Below are 18,262 nucleotides of genomic sequence, written 5' to 3'. Positions count from 1 at the left end.
GTTTGAACAGGATAAAGTTTCTTTGAAAATAGATCCTCGACCTAGAATTTTGTTCAAGTCACTTGTGCTTTGTGATATAAATACACAAGTGCGGCGCACTAGGCGCATTTAGCTGGCCAGGTGAAGCGGCAACCCTAAAGAAAGGTGGAAATCCTGTTATGCACCTGCAATATCAATTGATGTCATTGAAATCATTGCAGCTCTTTGATTCGAAGATGGAGTCTGAGTGAATAGCTGTGGATATTGATACCCAACCAGGAAATATTGGTTTTTGACGAATTTCTGTCATCATGCTCTCCGAATTGCCTTCGGAGATTGTCGTTCATATCACAATATATCTTCGCACTATCAGTGACTTGGCAAATCTCGCACAAACATGTCGGAGACTCCATAAAATCGTCAACACAGAAGAATCCGCGATATTTCGAGCGTTCGTTCAAAACCAGTTTCCATCAGTTCATACTCCATCATTTTGGAAGGACGCAGCTCGTGTTCTCACTGCTCGGTCACGGGCTTTGGACAGACTTGGGGTATTTGGCCGGTTCGTCACTCCGCCAGCTACCACCATCCGAATTGGACTGAGTGACCCAACACGTCTTGACAACCCCACGCTTGGATACAGACCTGCCATCGATTCCTATGAAATATGGAATGGCGAAAGATGGGCTGATCGAAGGGAAGTGCTGGCTTGGGGCGCTGGCCACCAATTGGTCATGCGAACCAAACAGTCCGGATCTCGCCAAAAAGAGCAATGGATCTCGTTCAGCGACGTGGAAGAAACCAGTAGCTACGATGATATCTGCGGATTACATCTTCTGCAGCCGGAACTTGACAAAGGCACCGATGTCGAACATTTGATTTTTGGCCGAATGCGAGGCGATATCGTGCATGTTGCCCTTTCTATCGCCACGGCAACCCACGAGTATAAACGAAATTTCGCTACCAGTGGGGAGTTACTCGATAAAACGGACTTGGTTGATCATACAATGGCTGCTCATTTCGACAATGGCTCTGTTGCTTTGTACGACCTCGAGAATGAGCACAAAAAAGTGGAGCCGTTTGCATGGGCCACAGTGGGATGTGAAGTAGAACGGTCAAAGCGAAGCCGGTATTCGAAGTTGTTATCATCATCAAAGCTCGCAGTAGCTACAGCAGCAGCTACTGGCGGAACTAAAAATTCTCTATCAATCAACACGATATCCCCCGATGGGGTGTGCCTCGATCGAGAAATTGTCGTGAAGTCTCTGGATGATGACGATCAGGTCGGGAGATCTGTACAGGCCTCTGCTACTACTATTGCTCCCCTCAATATGCATTCATTTTCTCGTTCACCGGGCGATGTATTCCTAGCAGCTTGGGGAGACCGCACGATAAGGTATGTTGGCAACAGACAGACAGAAGATGCGAATATTGACAAACTTCTCTTTCAGACTTCACGATCTTCGCTCGCCGAATTCACACGAAGTCGAATACCAAGATACAACGGACACCAACCTCATTTACAGCGTACAGCCATTCGGCCATGATCGCTTTCTGGCCGGAGCCGCTGGCAACGCAATTCTTAAAATATTTGACCTTCGCATGAGCAATGCCTACAGCTACTTGGACACGCACATTCCACAAACCCTAAAGTCGCGCAATCCGGCGCAAACGAGCCGCGCCCATTGCCCTCATAAAGATTTTTCGATGTTCATTTCCTCGCATGTTCCTTTCAGTACACCGCGAAACTCACGACAAAATAAACGCCGACCCTACCGTGGTCCGATCTATGCACTCTCTACACCATCCCCATCTTCACCGACTGTGTATACAGGAATCGTGGATGCTGTTGTTCGACTGGATTTTGCTTCGACCGATGACCTGACAGGACCGGCACGTGAATGGTACACCTATAATTTGGATCTTGGGGTAGAGACCGGCCAGACGTCGGTTCCCGTTGAAGGGGACAGTGTGTTTAGAATGGCAGGTTATGAGCGTCCGGACGCAGATGATTCTACCACAACCTCTAAATTGAGGAATCAGCATGGTACTTGGTATCCGGAGCAGAAGTATATCAACAACGAGGCAGGAACTGGTTGGGACAGGCGGTGGGAGCCGCTTGAAAGATCTGGTGCTTGGAGAAGGCGGGACTAGAAGTAGTATTGACCTGCGAACTCCTTAGTATTCACAAACCCCTTTGGCCAAGGTACTTGCGGAAAAATTCATAACATCATCCCCAGCCGGTAGTTGAAAAGGATTGCAACTGCTAGTGCTAAATTGATAGTGCCCATTCCAAGTATTGAGTATGTACTATACCATGCCCTGCACACGTACTGCTATGGTACCTCCTATGATCTTCCTATTTGAATCTCCAGTGTATATCAGTCCCAGCCAAGAAAGAACATTGAAGTCTAAGCTGTCTGAAAGTAAGCACGTGGTCCCCACGGCTAATTCTTGTTCATGAGGAACATTCATGGGTTGATCCATTGAGACTTGCGTATGGGCGGCGCTCTAAGCCTATCTCGTAGGACTTGGGTAAAAGGCAAAGTGAACATGTAAACTTTTGTGGTATTTTGAAAGAGCAAATATTGAAGCAAATGATAATTACAGTGGAACCGCCAAAGCTCCGTATGCGCCATGCTGGTGAAATGGGTAAGATGAAGGGGATAATCGATATCAATGAACCATCGGCAGGAGGAGCAAAAGAGAATAATCGTCCAAGTCACGTAGCTCCGAGTCCCTTTAGACCAAAAACAAAAGCTCTACCCCCAAAAGAGGCAAGTAAGTTGAACAGTTCTTATGTAGACTCAAAAAGTTGAGATCGTCTAGACAATAAGAGCAAAACGTGCCATTCCGAGAAAAAAACAAGTACGAGTGATGAAGAGAACCATCTAATCGTCAAACTTGTAGGACTTGCCGCCACCAATGTCGATGGGGCCACCACGGTAGGAACCGCGCTTCTTCTTGTTCTTCTCCTTGGTGAAGCCCTTTCCACGAGTGACAGACAAATCCGCGAAGGCGCGATCAGCGTAGGCATAAGACATGTATTCGTTCTTAGGACCGTCGAAAGGAAGGGCGCTCAGAGCAGCAAGTGGGGTGGGACGAGCTCCTGTGTGCTTCTTTGCCGAACCATTTCCGGGGACCGGACTGGCACTCGAAGAAGAGTTGCGTACATTGTCAAGGGTCTTGTTCTCAGCGGCAGAAGAATCAGGAGAGGCAGAGACGGTAGCACTAGAAGCAGAGGAGGTAGAGACGGAGACACCGCCAGTCTTCTCGTCATCAGAGCTATCGTCGGATGAGGAGCTGGATGAGCTCGAGTCAGAAGACTCAGGGAGGGGGGTCTTCTTCGCTTGCTTCAGAGCCTTAGCATCTTGCTTCTTGGCAGGCTTCTTCTCAGACTCAGACTCAGAGTCGGAGTCGGAGTCGGAGGACTCACTCGAGTCAGAGCTAGAATCAGAGGACGAGTCAGAGCTAGAATCAGAGGACGAGTCAGACGAGTCAGACGAGTCAGACTCGGATTCGGAAGAAGATTCTTCCTTCGTAGCGGTCTTAGCCTTCTTGGCCTTGGGGGCATCGCTCTCAGAATCCGAATCAGAGCTGGAGTCAGAGGATGAGTCGTCGCTGGATTCGGCCTTTCGCTTGACACCTGTGGTCTTCTTGACAACAGGGGCGGGAGTGGGAGCGGCCTCCTCCTCCTCCTCATCATCGGCGTCACTCTCAGAGCTAGAGGACGAGGAAGAAGATGGAGACGGGGAGCGAGCCTTTTGGTCCTTCACAACCTTGGGCGCATCCTCCATGTCAACGTCAGAGTCGCTGGAATCGCTGTCAGAGTCAGAGCTGGAGTCAGAGCTGGAGTCGGAACTGCTATCGCTGTCGCTTTCGGGGCTAGAGTTGGAAGTGTCCTTCTTCTCCCAAGCCTGGAAGATCTCCAACAAAGACGGGGCGTTCTTCGCGTCAGCCTTGCTTGAGGTCTTCTTCAGCTCCTTCTCGAAGGCGGTGTTGGTAGCGGAAAAGCCATTGCTTGACAGGAAAGAGGCGATAGACGCAAGAAGTTGCGTGGGGATGTGGGTATTTTTCGAGGCATCAGCCTGCTAATCGAAAAATTATTGTCAGCGCGGTTCTGCCAGTAAGTGAAACTCTGAGAGGCATTGCAAGTTTACCTTCTTGACAGGAGTCTTCTTCTGCTCAGTCTTCTTAGCCATGGTTACAGTATTTGTGAGTTTCAATATCTTCACTCGCAATTACTAGTGTGATCAACAGGCAAGAAGGCCAGGAAGTGGGAAATGGCAACTGTATACAGAGATCGGCATCCAGGAACAGAAAAAAAAAAGGCAGGAAGTATATTAAAGGCGGTGTACAAAAAAAGGGTCTGATTGGACAAAATAAAGAGGCAAATTCGGGACCACAAATCTGAAATCTGTTCGCCATTCACGTGACCAAGAAACCAATCTTTCTAGGCCGCCGCAGGTAGGGCCTGGTTCTGAGTTACACATTCACGTGGGTTAACTGCCCATTTTCAGGCAGATTCAGGCAGCCAGCATTCCAGATGTCTGCTCCAATGAGTATAATAATACAGATTAGCAATACTGAATAGAAAAGTGATTACCTATTGTAGAGAGAACTTTCGTCCAAGCTAAAGGAAATACCTCCGAAGTTTTGAGATTTTCATGATCTAGTAGATTTGTCTTGCTGGACTCTGGAGATATACTGTAACTAGTCGTTGCTTTCGGATCAACTCAATACTCCGCTCCCACGAGCTCTCTCCGCCTTACCCGCAACCCCAAACAGACCGATGAGCTAATGCATTCTGAATGCCAACGGGCCATTTGGCAATACCACGAATTACTTTGCTATCGGTCGTAATTTCTCTTTTCGATCTGTGGTGCCTGCCTCTCCTTGAGCTCCTAACAGCCGTCACTTTTGTATCTAGAGCGCGGACTCGTGTGGGACCCCCGTCCTCATCTAGTCCACCCCAACACATCGGCATCCTAACCATGATCCCTTGATTTCGCCGAATCTATCCAGTGATTTCGGTGTCGCATGAACGACGCGATGATGAATGGTCGAGAACGCCCACGTCCTCCACCCCCCACCGATCCTCGGCGCGGGGGCGACACCCGCAATGGCTCCGGAGATGGCGCCTTGAACAGAGCAGAGAAATTCGAGGACGAGAAGAAGCGGATTATTCAAAGTTGTTACTCAAAAAAAGACGCTGATGGAGCTTGTGTGTAAACCTTCCAATTGCTACTTTGCTTCTTGTCAGGAAATCCCTAGTTTGTCCCGCATTTAGGGGATGGCAACCTGAAGTGGACGAGCATAATCCGCTACCCCTTCCGCTGTCCCTTCACGGAGATAAACAGAGAGCTCTTTACCTTTTCTTTTAAATTTTCCAAAAGAAGATGCTGACTGAGTGCTGTTTAATGTAGTGGTCGAGTCTTATATCACGCATGTCCGAATCACCGAAGATGGAACGCATCCTTCTTCCCCTTCCCCACCTAGCGCCGCACCGGAGAACAAGAAACCTCGTGTCATAATCGTTTCGGTACGGAGATCAGGCAGAGTCCGAATGCACAAGGCTCGCGAAAATAGCGACGGCACGTTTTCAATCGGTAAAACATGGATGCTTGACGACTTATCTGCGATCCAATCCTATGAAGCCTTGGTACCCAAAACACCCATCGAGCAACAACATAAGGAGTGGGCATCAAATGTTGGATTCGTGGTGACCGTGGGAAAGCCCTACTACTGGCATGCTCGCAGCGCCAAAGAAAAAGAGTTCTTTATTGGCAGTTTGGTGAAGATCTACAAAAAATATACGGGAGGCAAGATACCCAATCTGGTTGGGTTTGAAGAGAAGCAACGGCAAGCGCTCACAGGAGGAGCTACACCAGGACCAGCGGGTCCTTCCGCACCACCTTCACGAGGTGCCGGTCTGCCGCCTCCAGAGCTAGGAGCACCTCAATCCGCACCCTCGTACGGAAGTCGTGAACCAAGTCGTGATGGAGTTCAGGAACCAAGGCGAAAGCCATCCGAAGACCCGATGCTTCGGTCTCAAAGGAGCCGTGAACAAATTTCCCGTCCGTCAACTGGAAATAAGCCAGCTCCATCTCCTTTCGGTCCCCCTTCTAACCCACCACCTGCCGTTCCCCCACAGCGAAAAGAGCCAGAAAACAGAGAGCCACCTGTGAAATTTCCCTTGCAAGATGATTCCCGGCCATCTTCGTCTCGTGGAGAAGGCCGTGCCCCGAAGACTCCAACATCCGAACTTGCAGCCCAATCCTCTGACACTCTGTCGCTGAAGACAAAACTAAGTGTAGATGGACTGCGACCTAGTACCGCAGGATCCTATGCCAGCGAAACTCGAGGGATACCCCCAAGCCCTGTCGGTGGCCCAGCACCTGGTCAGTACTTACCATATCGGCAACCCGAAAAGACACCGGCTCCGGCTTTTGAACCGCTGCCACAGCCTGTTCAGGAAAAGATTGTATCCGGGGAACCCCAGCCCGTAGCACCAGCCGAAGAACCTCCTGCCAAAGATGAAACGCCTTCTTCGCCACTGGCTTTGGACCCTGCAGTCGCGGCAGCTGTGGTCCAGTTCTCTGAATCACCCCAAGATAATGCACAAGAGCAGCAGCCTTCAACCCTTCTAGAGCCAACTGAAGAAGACAACGAGGCACATCGCCCTGGCCTGGGTCCTATGGTGAAAAAGAAGGGGCCTAAAGAGCTTGCAGGTGTTCTTCGGAAGGCAGCAACCGCGTATGGAGCTTTCAAGCCGCGGCCTGGAGGCGCTGGTGAGCGTCTGTTGGCAGCAGCGAAGAAACAGCAAGCAGAACAGGAGGCGGATGGTATCACAGGTGTCTTCCCGGCCCCATCCCTTACTAAGTCTGCAAGTGAGGCCCCCAGGAGTCCGGTAGATGACGTGGTAGAGAGAGAGCTCACGGTGACGGCATCGGCCCCTGAACTTCCGACTGTGACTACACCTACCGTTGAAATCACGCAACCCGAAGTTGAGGTCGCGTCGGCTCCACCTGATTCTGTTCTTCCGATTCCCGAGAAGAGCCAAGATTCACTCGTTGATATTGTCAATGTTGATGAACGTTCAAGATCGCCATCCCCAGCCGCCCGGGGTCGCCGCCGCAGACGGGAAGATCATACTGTCAAATACTGTCAGGCTCTCGGGATCGACCCAACCGTGCTCGATGGGCGTGGAATTGACTTTGATGATATCTTGACTGATCTTGGTTGGAATGGCCGCCTCAACGACGAGCAGAAGATTGAGGACCTGGAAGCAGATGTTCGTCGCGAAATTGGCCGTGTTGAAGCTACCAGCTGGCTTGGTAATCTTGAACAGCAGGAAGGGAAGGTGGAGCAGCTGGCTGTCCTTATTGACAGGACAATTGAAGAGTGTGAAGAGCTGGAAGGTCTCCTGACCCTGTACTCGCACGAATTGAACGTAAGTTATCTCATACCGCGAATTTATAATTGTTCCCGGTTGGTTACTGACTAGGCGACCAGACCCTCCACGACGACGTGTCGTACATCGAAGCTCAATCACAAGGTCTGCAAGTACAAACGGCAAACCAGAAGCTTTTGCAAAACGAGCTCCAGAACCTTCTCAAGACACTATCAATCTCCACATCTGAGCTTCGGCCGCTGAAGGAAGCCTCTTTAAGCAACCCCGATGGATTGAAGGATACCGAAAACTCTCTTTCCATACTCTACAAAGCGATGCTCATGATCGATGCTGAAATTGGGCAGAACAGAAAGCGCCTTGTCGATGCCAGCGTCGGAGTTTACGCTAACACAGAGATCGGCCAAATGCGTGCCATTAAGGAGAAGAAGGAAGAGTATCACACCGCCGCCGTGACATTCTTGCAACAACGCCTCAAGCAGTTCATGGCTGTGGCCTTGAAGACGGCGGAACAAAAACGTACAGATGTGGTGGCTGCCACTACCACCGATCCCATGAAGTTGGACAGTGCCGCGCGACAGCACTTCCGAACTGAAGTGTGGAGATACAATCCCTTGATGCTTTTCACCAAGGAAGTGAGCATGACTGAATGGCATTCTCTCGTCAATCTTTATGAGCAACAATCCAAACCATCATACCAAAGCGAATTCCGTGAAAATAATGCGACATGGAAGAAGACAGCTCGAAAGACCACCGGAGAAGAGCAAGAACTTCTCTTTACCCACCAAGAAAAAGAGAAAGAAGCCGAGGGCATCACAATGGCAGCTCGCAAACTTACTGTGCGACGAGGCAAGACCGTGCGAGCTGCGGCTGGCCTTCGATTGGCATCTGGTGATAAAGCAGGGAAGAAGCAGGGCAGAGTTGAGCCATGCGAAGCATTTGCGGGGACACTGCGTGAAACACTTAATACCATCACCGACGAACAGAATTTCGTGGTTGAATTCTTCCACCTGAATTCCTTGGCCAACGTTGATTTCTCCGACTTGATCGCTGCCGCTCAGCCAGAAGGCCGATTATGCCCCGACTTTTCAGCCAAGCAGTCGCATGACCCGGATCGTGATATGGCCAAGCGCGTCGAGCACATCATGGATGAAATTTACTCATTCTGGCCGAATGACATGCAAAGCATGGTGGACTGGGCCATCAATGCGGACCCACTGCAAGGCATTGGTATTATCCTTGCTTTGGAAACGGCCATGACTGATCTTGATGATACAAACCAAGAATTTATAATCCATGCACTCCAGAAACTCCACTCTCGATTGATGGGACTCTACAATCGATTCGTGGATGAACAGATTCGAGCTATTGAGGACACCAAAGTGAAGATCAACAAGCGCAAGGGTGTAATCTCCTTTATGCGAGTTTTCCCCAACTTCTCCAATGCTGTCGAGACCTTGCTCTCCCATCCCGGCGGAGAATTTTGCGACATTCGTGTCAGTGTCAATGATGCCTATGACCGCATCAACCGGGCGATGTGGGAGTCACTGAAATTCATTGCCAAAGAGGCCCCGGGCCAACCTCCTGGTGTGTCGGCCACTGCCGGAGACCCCGAGGACAAAGAAGTGCTGAATTATCACATTCTGCTTATTGAAAACATGAACCACTATGTCGAGGAGGTTGATGTACACACCTTGCCGGTGCTCGAACGCTGGATGAATCGAGCGCACCAAGACTTTGACGAGCACATGAAGCTTTATTTGGACGCGGTGATCCACCGACCCCTGGGCAAGCTGCTTGATTTCATCCAATCCCTGGAGACCCTGCAGGCAGCCGGTAACAGCTCCGACATTGCGACCCGGGCCAGTCACTCCCGCATGGTTGCGAAGAAGGTTTTGTCTTCCTATGACGCCAAGGAAGTCAAACGTGGCGTTGAATTGCTCAAGAAGCGCGTAGAGAAACACTTTGGTGACGCGGATGACCCTGGTCTCAGCCGTAGCCTGGTGCTGAAGGTGCTACGGGAATGTGAGCAGCGTTATGAGGAAGCATACGATCGGACCCGGCAGATCATTGATACCATTTATGAAGGACAATTGGACCTGGAATGGCGTAAGGAGGATGTGGTAGCCATGTTCCGGAAATGAGCGAATGTCAATTTATTATTTTATTTTAACACTTTTCTTGACTTTTCCAATTTTTTTTCTTAATCTTTCTTGTGTTTTCCCCCTAAATATTTGCTACCATGACAAGCATCAGGGTTTACGGTGTCATATGTAAGTAGTCACATTTTCTTCATACTACTACGTATAGAGAATCTGGCTTGTTCTAATATTGAGTCCCCTTGGATTCTATTACAAAATATTGATTCTATCATGGTTCGACCTTGATTGGACGAGAGACCCTGACCCACTGGTTCGAGGCCGATGTTCATTTTAACACTTTTAGTAACATTGAAACTCAGGGGCACGCTCTGGTCTGTGCTGGCTCGATCGAGGATCGCACGTTCAATGTTGGATCTTTTCCTTTTCAATTTTTTTTTATTTAACTATGGAGACTTGAAGAGTGGATTGGTCATTCTAGAATTCATGCTTATCTTCTTAGTTTTGCACATTTTTTGTTTTTCATTCCATCTTAGAGCTCCAATGGAATTGGGGTTAATTATGGGTTCTTTTGCTCGTCAGTGGCTTATGCTTTAACCACGGAATCATACAGCTGTGTATGTCCTTCTACTTCTTCTACTTCTTCTCCCTTTTATTTTTTATTTTTTATTTTTTATTTTCTGAGGAAAGATATTTAGATGAAAAAAAGAAAACATGATTGGTTTCATAATAAATCTCCCATGTAGCTATCCCTTCAGCTGAAACTCGATATACTCCGTAGTGAATTAATTGACTTTGCGATCTCAGCGGTGTGGGGAGCGAAAAAGACCTTTAGATTTACTTTCTCGCTCTTTGATCGTCTCCCCTTTGATTCCTCTTCTTATTTTCTCCCCATCCTTTAATCTTCTGTTTTGGTCCTTACTTCTTAACTGTCTTTTCTAATCAATCCTTTTCTCTCTTTTTTTTCTGTAACGGTGAGTTTGCCCCCTGTTTCCCCACTGTTCTCGCCGAAATGGACTCCACCACGCGAAAGCTCCTCGCAAGGGGGAGGGGGGAGGGGCCCAATCGCGCGACTGTGTCGCGACTTCCCAAACTGGCGCTTGCATCATGCATACACAGAGTTTGTGGTTGGGTCCCTGCCTCGCTAGTTTCAGAATGAAGAATCTTTGGCCCCCCCGAGTACCGCCAAGCCATTATTATGCAGACTCTCCTGATGTAGCATCTCCCTAATCTTGAATCTTGAAACCGTTTTAGCAATCGCATTCTTCCCCCCCCCACGCGCATTCCTCTCTCCTTTCCCGCAGATCCGAACACTTGAAACGCCTTACCGCATGTCGTGTGCCATTGAGATACCCGAACATTCCTCGTGATCTCGAATCCCGACATTCCTAGCCCCGGAATTCTTTGGATCGGATCGCCGAACCATACCGTGCGGGGGGCAACCTGTCCCGATTAAACTTCAGATCAGCGCGTCTGCTGAACTCATATCGTTGAAGCTATGCCCTGGCGGCCGCTGCCTCGCATTGCCTTTGCGGTAGCCATATACCCCTTTCATCCTTCCTCCCCAGCGGACCTACCACTCGAATTGGGCGATGAATTGTACATTATTGAACAGGGAGGATTAGATGGAGAATGGTGTCGAGGATATCTAGTTGCGCCTCCGTCATTGTTGGCAGGATTAACGAGCACCAGGGGTCAGACTCTGGAGGCCCGTGTATTCTCCGGCATCTTTCCACGGAACTGTGTCGAGATCCGCGAAGTGCTGGGTGATGGCGAAGGATACAAGGCTCTTCTCAATGGACAAGGCGATCGCAAGAGTGTCGATAGACTGACACTACCAGGACTGGATCTAGAGGGTCAATCGCGGAGCAGTCTGGCCTATTCAATGAACGAATACCAACCGGGCGATGTGTCAGATGTCGTGTTCGCGAAGAAGGGTAAGCCCGCACAGATTACCATTCATAAGACCGACGAGGTCGACTCGGCCAGTCCGCGATCCATTCACACATACGGAATCGGTTCAATTCCCCATACACCGGTGACTTTTGCGCCTCGAGATCCCGATGCGCCCAAGCCCGCAGCACCTGTGCCTATGCTTAAAATTGGTGACGAAACACCCACATCCTCGACAGAACCCTTGGTTGACGAAATCGCCTCCTGCCTTCGCGAATGGCATTCTACAAACCTGCATGAGCTTCTACTGGCGCAGCAATATGACGTGTTGGATGAGATGTCCACAATTGTGCAAGAGCTGGATTTCGCAAGACGCCAATTACTTCACAATGTCTTGACCGGCCAAGAGAAGGAGTCTTTGCGGGATGAAACTGTTTGGAAACTCGTCAAGGCAAACAAAATGCTCAGCGGAGATATTATTGTTCGCGATCCTGACCAGAGAGGCCGATTATTGACCGGCGAGGACTCTGCCATTCAACTAGCCAAGTTACAATCCGAAATGAGTATGTTGGAAACTCGACCCACCACCGCCTCGGACACCACTTCTTTGCATCATATGCTGCTGGAAATTAATGCTGTATCCGGAAACATTCCTGGCCCAGTGTCCCTCGCCGTTCAGCTGTACTCCCGTTCAGACTCTGGAGTATTCACCCCACTTTCTGAGACGTTCACCTTGGACATTCCATCACCCGAAAAGTTTGTTAGTTTAACCCAGAGCAATAAGCTAAAGACTCTATTCACCGAGCTGGCGGCCACGGATATTGGAGACGGTTCTGCAAATGGACGTCAACTTTACCTTGCTACATCGGTTCGTGCTGCAGAAACACGCTCCACAGCGGAGAGTATTCCTGCCTCACGCCCATCCATGTCAAGAGAGAACCCTTCAGCCCCCAAATCAAATGCTGCTGCGGGAATTCAGCCGTCAACCAAAGGAAGCTTGCGAACGCGGCGCAGCATGATGTGGTCTCCCAAACCCCGGGGTTCTAGCGATGGCGTAACACCGGCTATCACTCAGGTGGTCCCACGATCGTCGAGTAGCTCATCAAACGTGAAGGAACCATCTGCACCTCAGCCCACATCGACGAAAGAATCATCGGTCATCCGCACTATCGGCGTTGGTATCCTGGAGATTTCACCCATTCTTCGACAAGAACGAGATGCCGAGCAAGTGATCAATATATGGTCGCCTTCCCGAGAGGGTGATGAGGGAGAAGGAAATGCCGATGGATTTGATAAACTCCTCCATGTTCTTCTGCCTAGTCACACTGGTCGCTATGTGCGGTCTGACTACGCCGCCCGCTTGCACGTTCACCTCCATCCCTTCGCCAGCACGGACCCGGAAACTCTCGTCCGTGAAAATCCCACAATCCTACATGATGTCGTCCAGACAAGGCGCATTGGGTTCTCTAAGGCTCCTACCAAGCCACGATCCGACATTTACATCACTCTCTCGCAGGCTGTATTCCCAACGGATGCCCTCCTGTCTCACCCTACCGCCGGTCAAATTCCTGTACAGACACATACCGGCCTGAACAATCTTCAGTTGACCTTAGAAGTACGCGACATCAATGGAGCTCGTGTCGATCGATGTGTGTTCCCATCTTCCGCGAATACATCACACACAGCCTGGCGAACCACCATTGCAGCACGGGGCTCGCCTTGGAACCAGACAATTCGTCTGAAGATCCCTACAGAAAGAATCCCCGGATCACATATTATTATGAGTGTTGCAGATGCACCAGAGTTCCCATTTGCCCTTTCCTGGATGCCTCTCTGGGACCAACATGCCTTTATCCGGGATGGACATCATTCATTGTTGCTTCATGCCTATGACAAGCAAACCTCAAGCATGGAGAATGGAAAGGGCGCTTACTTGAGTCTTCCCTGGAGTGCTCTCGACAAGAATGAATCAGCCAAGGATGAAGCGCTCACAGGACCACTGGCGACTTTGCGCCTTGAGACACACCTGTGCAGTACGGAATACTCTCAAGATCAAGTCATACTGAGCCTGCTGAACTGGAAGGAACGACCAGTGGATGAGGTGCTGGATACATTAAAGCGATTACTTTTTGTACCCGAAATCGAGATCGTTAAGCAACTGCGTGGTGTATTCAATGCATTGTTTGGGATCTTGGTGGAGAATGCCGGAAATGAGGAGTACGAAGATTTGATTTTCCACAACCTTGTAACAGTGCTCGGCATTGTTCATGATCGACGGTTCAATCTGGGACCTCTAGTGGACCAGTATGCGGATGAACAATTCGACTTCCCTTTCGCCACACCATGCCTTATTCGGAGCTACCTGCGACTTTTGAATGCTCCCACTGACCCCAAGCAGTCCCGCAACCTTCGTGCTGCCTTCAAGGTTGGCCGTCATTTGCTCAAGTTCATTATTAATGCTCGTGAACAACAAAAGGCCAAAGAAGAGGGGATTGGTATAACTTCGGTGCAGTCGACATTTAACAGAGACTTGCACACAATCTTCAAGTCAATGGAAAATTTGATGAAGAATTCCAATCCGGCATTGGTCGGCAGCAAGACACTGATTGTCCAGCACTTCCACACTTGGTTGCCTGAGCTTTCCAAGGTCTTTGGCCGTGACGAAATGATTATGATTGCTTTGAGCTTTATGGATTCATGCAGAGACGTGACGGGTATGCTTGTGCTGTACAAATTGGTGCTTATTCAGAGTTATACCCAGTTTGAAATTTTCGCATCTGGCGATGAGAGGCAAACCTTGATCTCCAGCTGTGTCGGCTGGTTGAAGCCGTACTGGGGCTCAGGTGCGAGCGTCTCTGACCAATACCGGGATCAAGTTCGGCTGAGCAGTGCCATTGTTGCCCAACTTCTCACTCAGCCCGATGCACAATTGTACGATTTTATGCCGAGTATCGTTGCTTCTTATTGTGCTATAGCCACGGAGGGGGTGGATGATACCGAATATTTGTCTCTCCTCTTCAGCAAGTCCTTCCCCTTCCAAGTCAAGACATCTACGACTCCTCAGCGCTTCGATGAATCTTTGGTAGAGCTTTCGGCCATCATGGCCGCACTGGCCAAGATCGTGTCGCCTAAGACTCCCCGTCTGAAAGAATTGGAGCTTGCAACCTTCATAGGCCAAGCTTTTGAGGCTCACAACTCCATCATCGACTGTGAGGCATACCCGGAAAGTTGGTTCAGTATCCACGTTTACAACCACCGTGCCGCTATCAAGGGTCTTGAACATCTAGCTCTCCTCTTGATTGAAAAATTCCTTCCTGCTCCCGACGATGCGGATACTTTTGATACAAAGCTTTGGGAGTCATTCTTCACTACATTGCTAAAGGTCATCTCTAGCGATGCTCTTGCTCTCGAGACTTTCCCTGAGCAGAAACGAAGAGCTGTTTGGAAGATTGCCGGTGATGTTCGTGAGCAGGGCGCTGATTTGTTGCACTCAACTTGGGAAGCCATCGGCTGGGAAACTACTGATGATGAGAGGGAACGCTATAATCTGAAGCGGATGGGTGGCTACCAGGTCCAGTATGTCCCCAACCTGGTGCCTCCGATCATTGGGCTATGTCTTAGTGTGCACGAGGGTCTGCGCCACGTTGCTGTTCATATTCTTCGAACAATGATCTTGAGCGAATGGGACCTGAACCAGGACATTTCCATTATCGAAACTGAAATTATTTCGAGCTTGGATTCCCTCTTCAAGTCCAAGCACATGAGTGAGAGTGTCAGCCAAAAGATATTCATTGGCGAACTGCTCGATCTCTTTGAGGCCGATGCCGCATCCGACGAGGACTTGTTTAACGCCGTCAAGGGCCTCATCTCAACCGTGGATGAGCTTCTTGATCTTTTGGTCGCTTCTCAGGGCAGCGCTGCAATCCAAAGTTTGCATGCACTGAAACTTATGGAGTACATGAAAGACATGGGCCGTGAGGATATCTTCATTCGTTACGTGCATGAACTGGCTGATGGTCAAGCCGCTGCTGGCAATCTCACTGAAGCTGGGCTGGCGCTTCAATTCCACGCCGATCTTTACGAATGGGATGCTGTGAAGCTCCTGCCGGAGACAATGACACCTGCTTTCCCAGCTCAAACCGCATTTGAACGAAAGGAAACTTTGTACTTTGCAATTATTCAGCACTTTGAAAATGCTATGGCCTGGGCACCTGCTTTGGCTTGCTACAAAGAACTCTCTGCCCAGTACGAAGCGACGACTATGGACTTTGCCAAGCTCTCTCGGGCGCAAAGCTCAATGGCTCGGATTTATGATCTTGTCGCTAAAGGCACGAAACAATTTCCGCGATACTTCCGTGTTGTCTACAAGGGCCTTGGTTTCCCGCCCGGACTGCGTGATAAGGAGTTTATCTTTGAGGGATCGCCAACAGAGCGCATGGCGTCGTTTGTCGACCGCATGCAGCGTGAACATCCCACTGCACAGATCATGTCCTCGGGTGAGATCCCTGATTACGAAGGCCAATTCCTTCAGATTAGTGGTGTCACCGCCCACCGTGAAGTTGCCCACCCCATTTACCAGCGTTCGAAGATTCCTCTCTCTGTCAGGGATCATCTTTTGATCTCTAACCCGGTCCGATTCGCTGCTACTTCAAGGAGGCACACCGGCAGCTCAGATGTCAAGGAACAATATGTCGAGAAGATACTCTTTACAACCTCAGACCCATTCCCCAATATTCTTCGGCGAAGTGAGATCGCATCAGCTCAAGAGATTGCCCTGTCTCCCCTGCAGACTGCTATTGAGCGCACATGTCGCAAGACCCAGGAGCTCCATCTCTTAGAACGACGTGCTGCTTCAGGCGAAGATCACGGCTTATCAAGTCTCACTGAAGCGTTGGAGCAGTTGCTGGACTCACGATCGGCATCGTCTAATTGCGTCGCTTCATACCGTGCCTTCCTTAAGGGTGCACAAGGCGCGAAGGACAAGCTCGACGAGGCAGATGAAGATGGCTTAGGTGATCAGGAGGATGAAGAAGAAGAACTTCCAGAGACTATAGATCCAATGGAGAATGCACTATCCATTGCATTGGTTGACCATGCACTTGCTATTAAGCATGCCTTGTCTCTCTACCAACGGCCTGCTCAACAAGCAACCCAGGCAGAACTTCTCCGACGCTTCGAGAATGTCTTTGAGCCCGAACTGGATTCTCTCATTTCATCACCGCCAGACATGAATAGCCCAACTCCTACTCAGACAGCTCGTCAGTCTCTCAACTCAGGAAGCCGCAGGAACCAGACTGGGCGGAGATCTATTAGTCCCGAACAGGAGCAGATTCGAGCTTCCCGCGCCAATGGCCACACTCACAAGCGATCCGAGCGTCAATCAGTCAGCCATCGTATTAGTGTCATGAATCCGTTCAAGCGTCATGGTGCTTCGAACTCCATCTTCACTCTCCAGCAACCAGAGCCCAAAGCTCGGAATGCCCAAGCAGAACAGGATGAAGTTGATGATGACGCAGCAACAATCCACAGTCGTACAACAACACATTCGCGTGGCGGAAAGAGTGACGCACGCCGAAGTTGGTTTGGAGGCGACAAGAAGCATGGCTCTTCTCCTTCAATTAGTGGGGTCGTTGACGAAAATGGCACGGCCTTGAAGAGCAGACCATCACGCAGCGCCTCCCGTGATACAGCCGCCCCATCCCATGATGGGCGTAGTCGTGCAGGCTCACAACATCGTGGCCCCACTTCCAGCGGTACTACTGGCACAACATCTGATCGGCCTGCACCTGCTGCGAGCGGCGGCTGGTCCACACTACCCTCTACACGCGATTACTCCCGTCCCGTGACGCGCGATAGTACTCACGGTCCACGCGAGTTGTCCGTGGTGAATACTAACAACACCCACGGCAGCAGCAATGGCGCCGGAACAAGCACTCGCGTCTCATCCACCCCTGCTGGGCCCAATGCAGGTGTACGTGACTCTGTCTTCCGACGATTCAGTCTTCTCAAGGGCGTTGGTCGCAAGACCAGCCGTTTGGAATTCAAAACCAACGGTACACTACAGGAGGAGTGATTGTCATTCCTTTTACGCATTCATTGATTTTAATCATTTTCTTTCCACCTTTCTTACACCATGTCTACTTTTCTTGATATTATTGACTACCCACTGGTTTATTACTTACTTACCCTCTGATCTACCTTCATTCTTTCTCTTACCCTTTTCATTCTTATTTCCATTATTCATCACCTGTGGACCGGGGAAATCTCTTTGTCAGTTTTTGGTGTTATGAGATAGATACCACTTGTTTAAGTCTCATCTCCGCATAGTCTACACAGCTTTCAAGTTTGATTTTTGTACAATACCAGCAGCCTTCGAATACCAAAATTCTTTTTTTTTTCTGATTCTCATTATGTATCCCTTGTGGCTGATGGATAACCTTGGAACCTGGGAACCTTGGAAGAGTAGCGATTTTCTCCTCTTCTCCAGGGCTTTCGGGACCATTTTCCCGGTGACCTTGGCACTTGGTGAGTGAGTGCTTATTGGCTTATCCACCAACCCCACCATGCTCCCCAGATCCATCCCCGCAAATTGCAATATCTCTCGCTTGACCATGACGCGCCCCGGATGGATACTTTACGGATACGAGTTCCTAGAAATTCCAATACCAGAACCAATATCAGTGGGTTTTAGCCATGGGGTCGACAAAGGGCCAAAACAAGCGCAAATATGTTACGATTGCTTGCGACACCTGCAGGGAGAGCAAAGTCAAGGTCGGAACCCATTTTCCATTCCGTGATGATACCTGGATGAACAAAACGATTAATACCAAACATTTGAAACACCATGAGATTCTGACTGCGAAGTACAGTGTGATGGTCT

The 18,262-nt window shown here is 49.7% G+C and overlaps 4 protein-coding genes across 4 annotated transcripts; 3 read left to right on the top strand and 1 right to left on the bottom strand.

Annotated features, from left to right (window-relative positions):
• Positions 1-290: 290 nt before the first annotated feature.
• N7466_003827 (F-box protein) lies at positions 291-2,133 on the top strand (the record flags this gene model as incomplete). The annotated part of the gene is made up of 2 exons (XM_057163224.1): positions 291-1,375; positions 1,431-2,133. 2 exons carry the CDS (start codon positions 291-293, stop codon positions 2,131-2,133), a joined length of 1,788 nt encoding a protein of 595 aa, XP_057021905.1.
• Positions 2,134-2,870: 737 nt separating this feature from the next.
• On the bottom strand, positions 2,871-4,181 carry N7466_003826 (nucleolar and coiled-body phosphoprotein 1 family protein; the record flags this gene model as incomplete). Its single annotated transcript, XM_057163223.1, has 3 exons — positions 2,871-3,426; positions 3,493-4,070; positions 4,140-4,181. 3 exons carry the CDS (start codon positions 4,179-4,181, stop codon positions 2,871-2,873), a joined length of 1,176 nt encoding a protein of 391 aa, XP_057021904.1.
• Positions 4,182-5,019: 838 nt separating this feature from the next.
• N7466_003825 (GTP-Rho binding exocyst subunit SEC3) lies at positions 5,020-9,534 on the top strand (the record flags this gene model as incomplete). Its single annotated transcript, XM_057163222.1, has 3 exons — positions 5,020-5,203; positions 5,406-7,432; positions 7,495-9,534. 3 exons carry the CDS (start codon positions 5,020-5,022, stop codon positions 9,532-9,534), a joined length of 4,251 nt encoding a protein of 1,416 aa, XP_057021903.1.
• A 1,453-nt stretch (positions 9,535-10,987) lies between these two features.
• N7466_003824 (guanine nucleotide exchange factor DCK1) lies at positions 10,988-17,455 on the top strand (the record flags this gene model as incomplete). Its single annotated transcript, XM_057163221.1, has 1 exon — positions 10,988-17,455. One exon carries the CDS (start codon positions 10,988-10,990, stop codon positions 17,453-17,455), a length of 6,468 nt encoding a protein of 2,155 aa, XP_057021902.1.
• Between the last annotated feature and the right edge of the window lie 807 nt (positions 17,456-18,262).

This window comes from Penicillium verhagenii, assembly GCF_028828195.1.
Source record: "Penicillium verhagenii strain IBT 33310 chromosome Unknown utg000005l_segment0_segment0, whole genome shotgun sequence".
NCBI classification, from domain to species: domain Eukaryota; kingdom Fungi; phylum Ascomycota; class Eurotiomycetes; order Eurotiales; family Aspergillaceae; genus Penicillium; species Penicillium verhagenii.
This window is presented reverse-complemented; position numbering and strand designations above follow the sequence as displayed.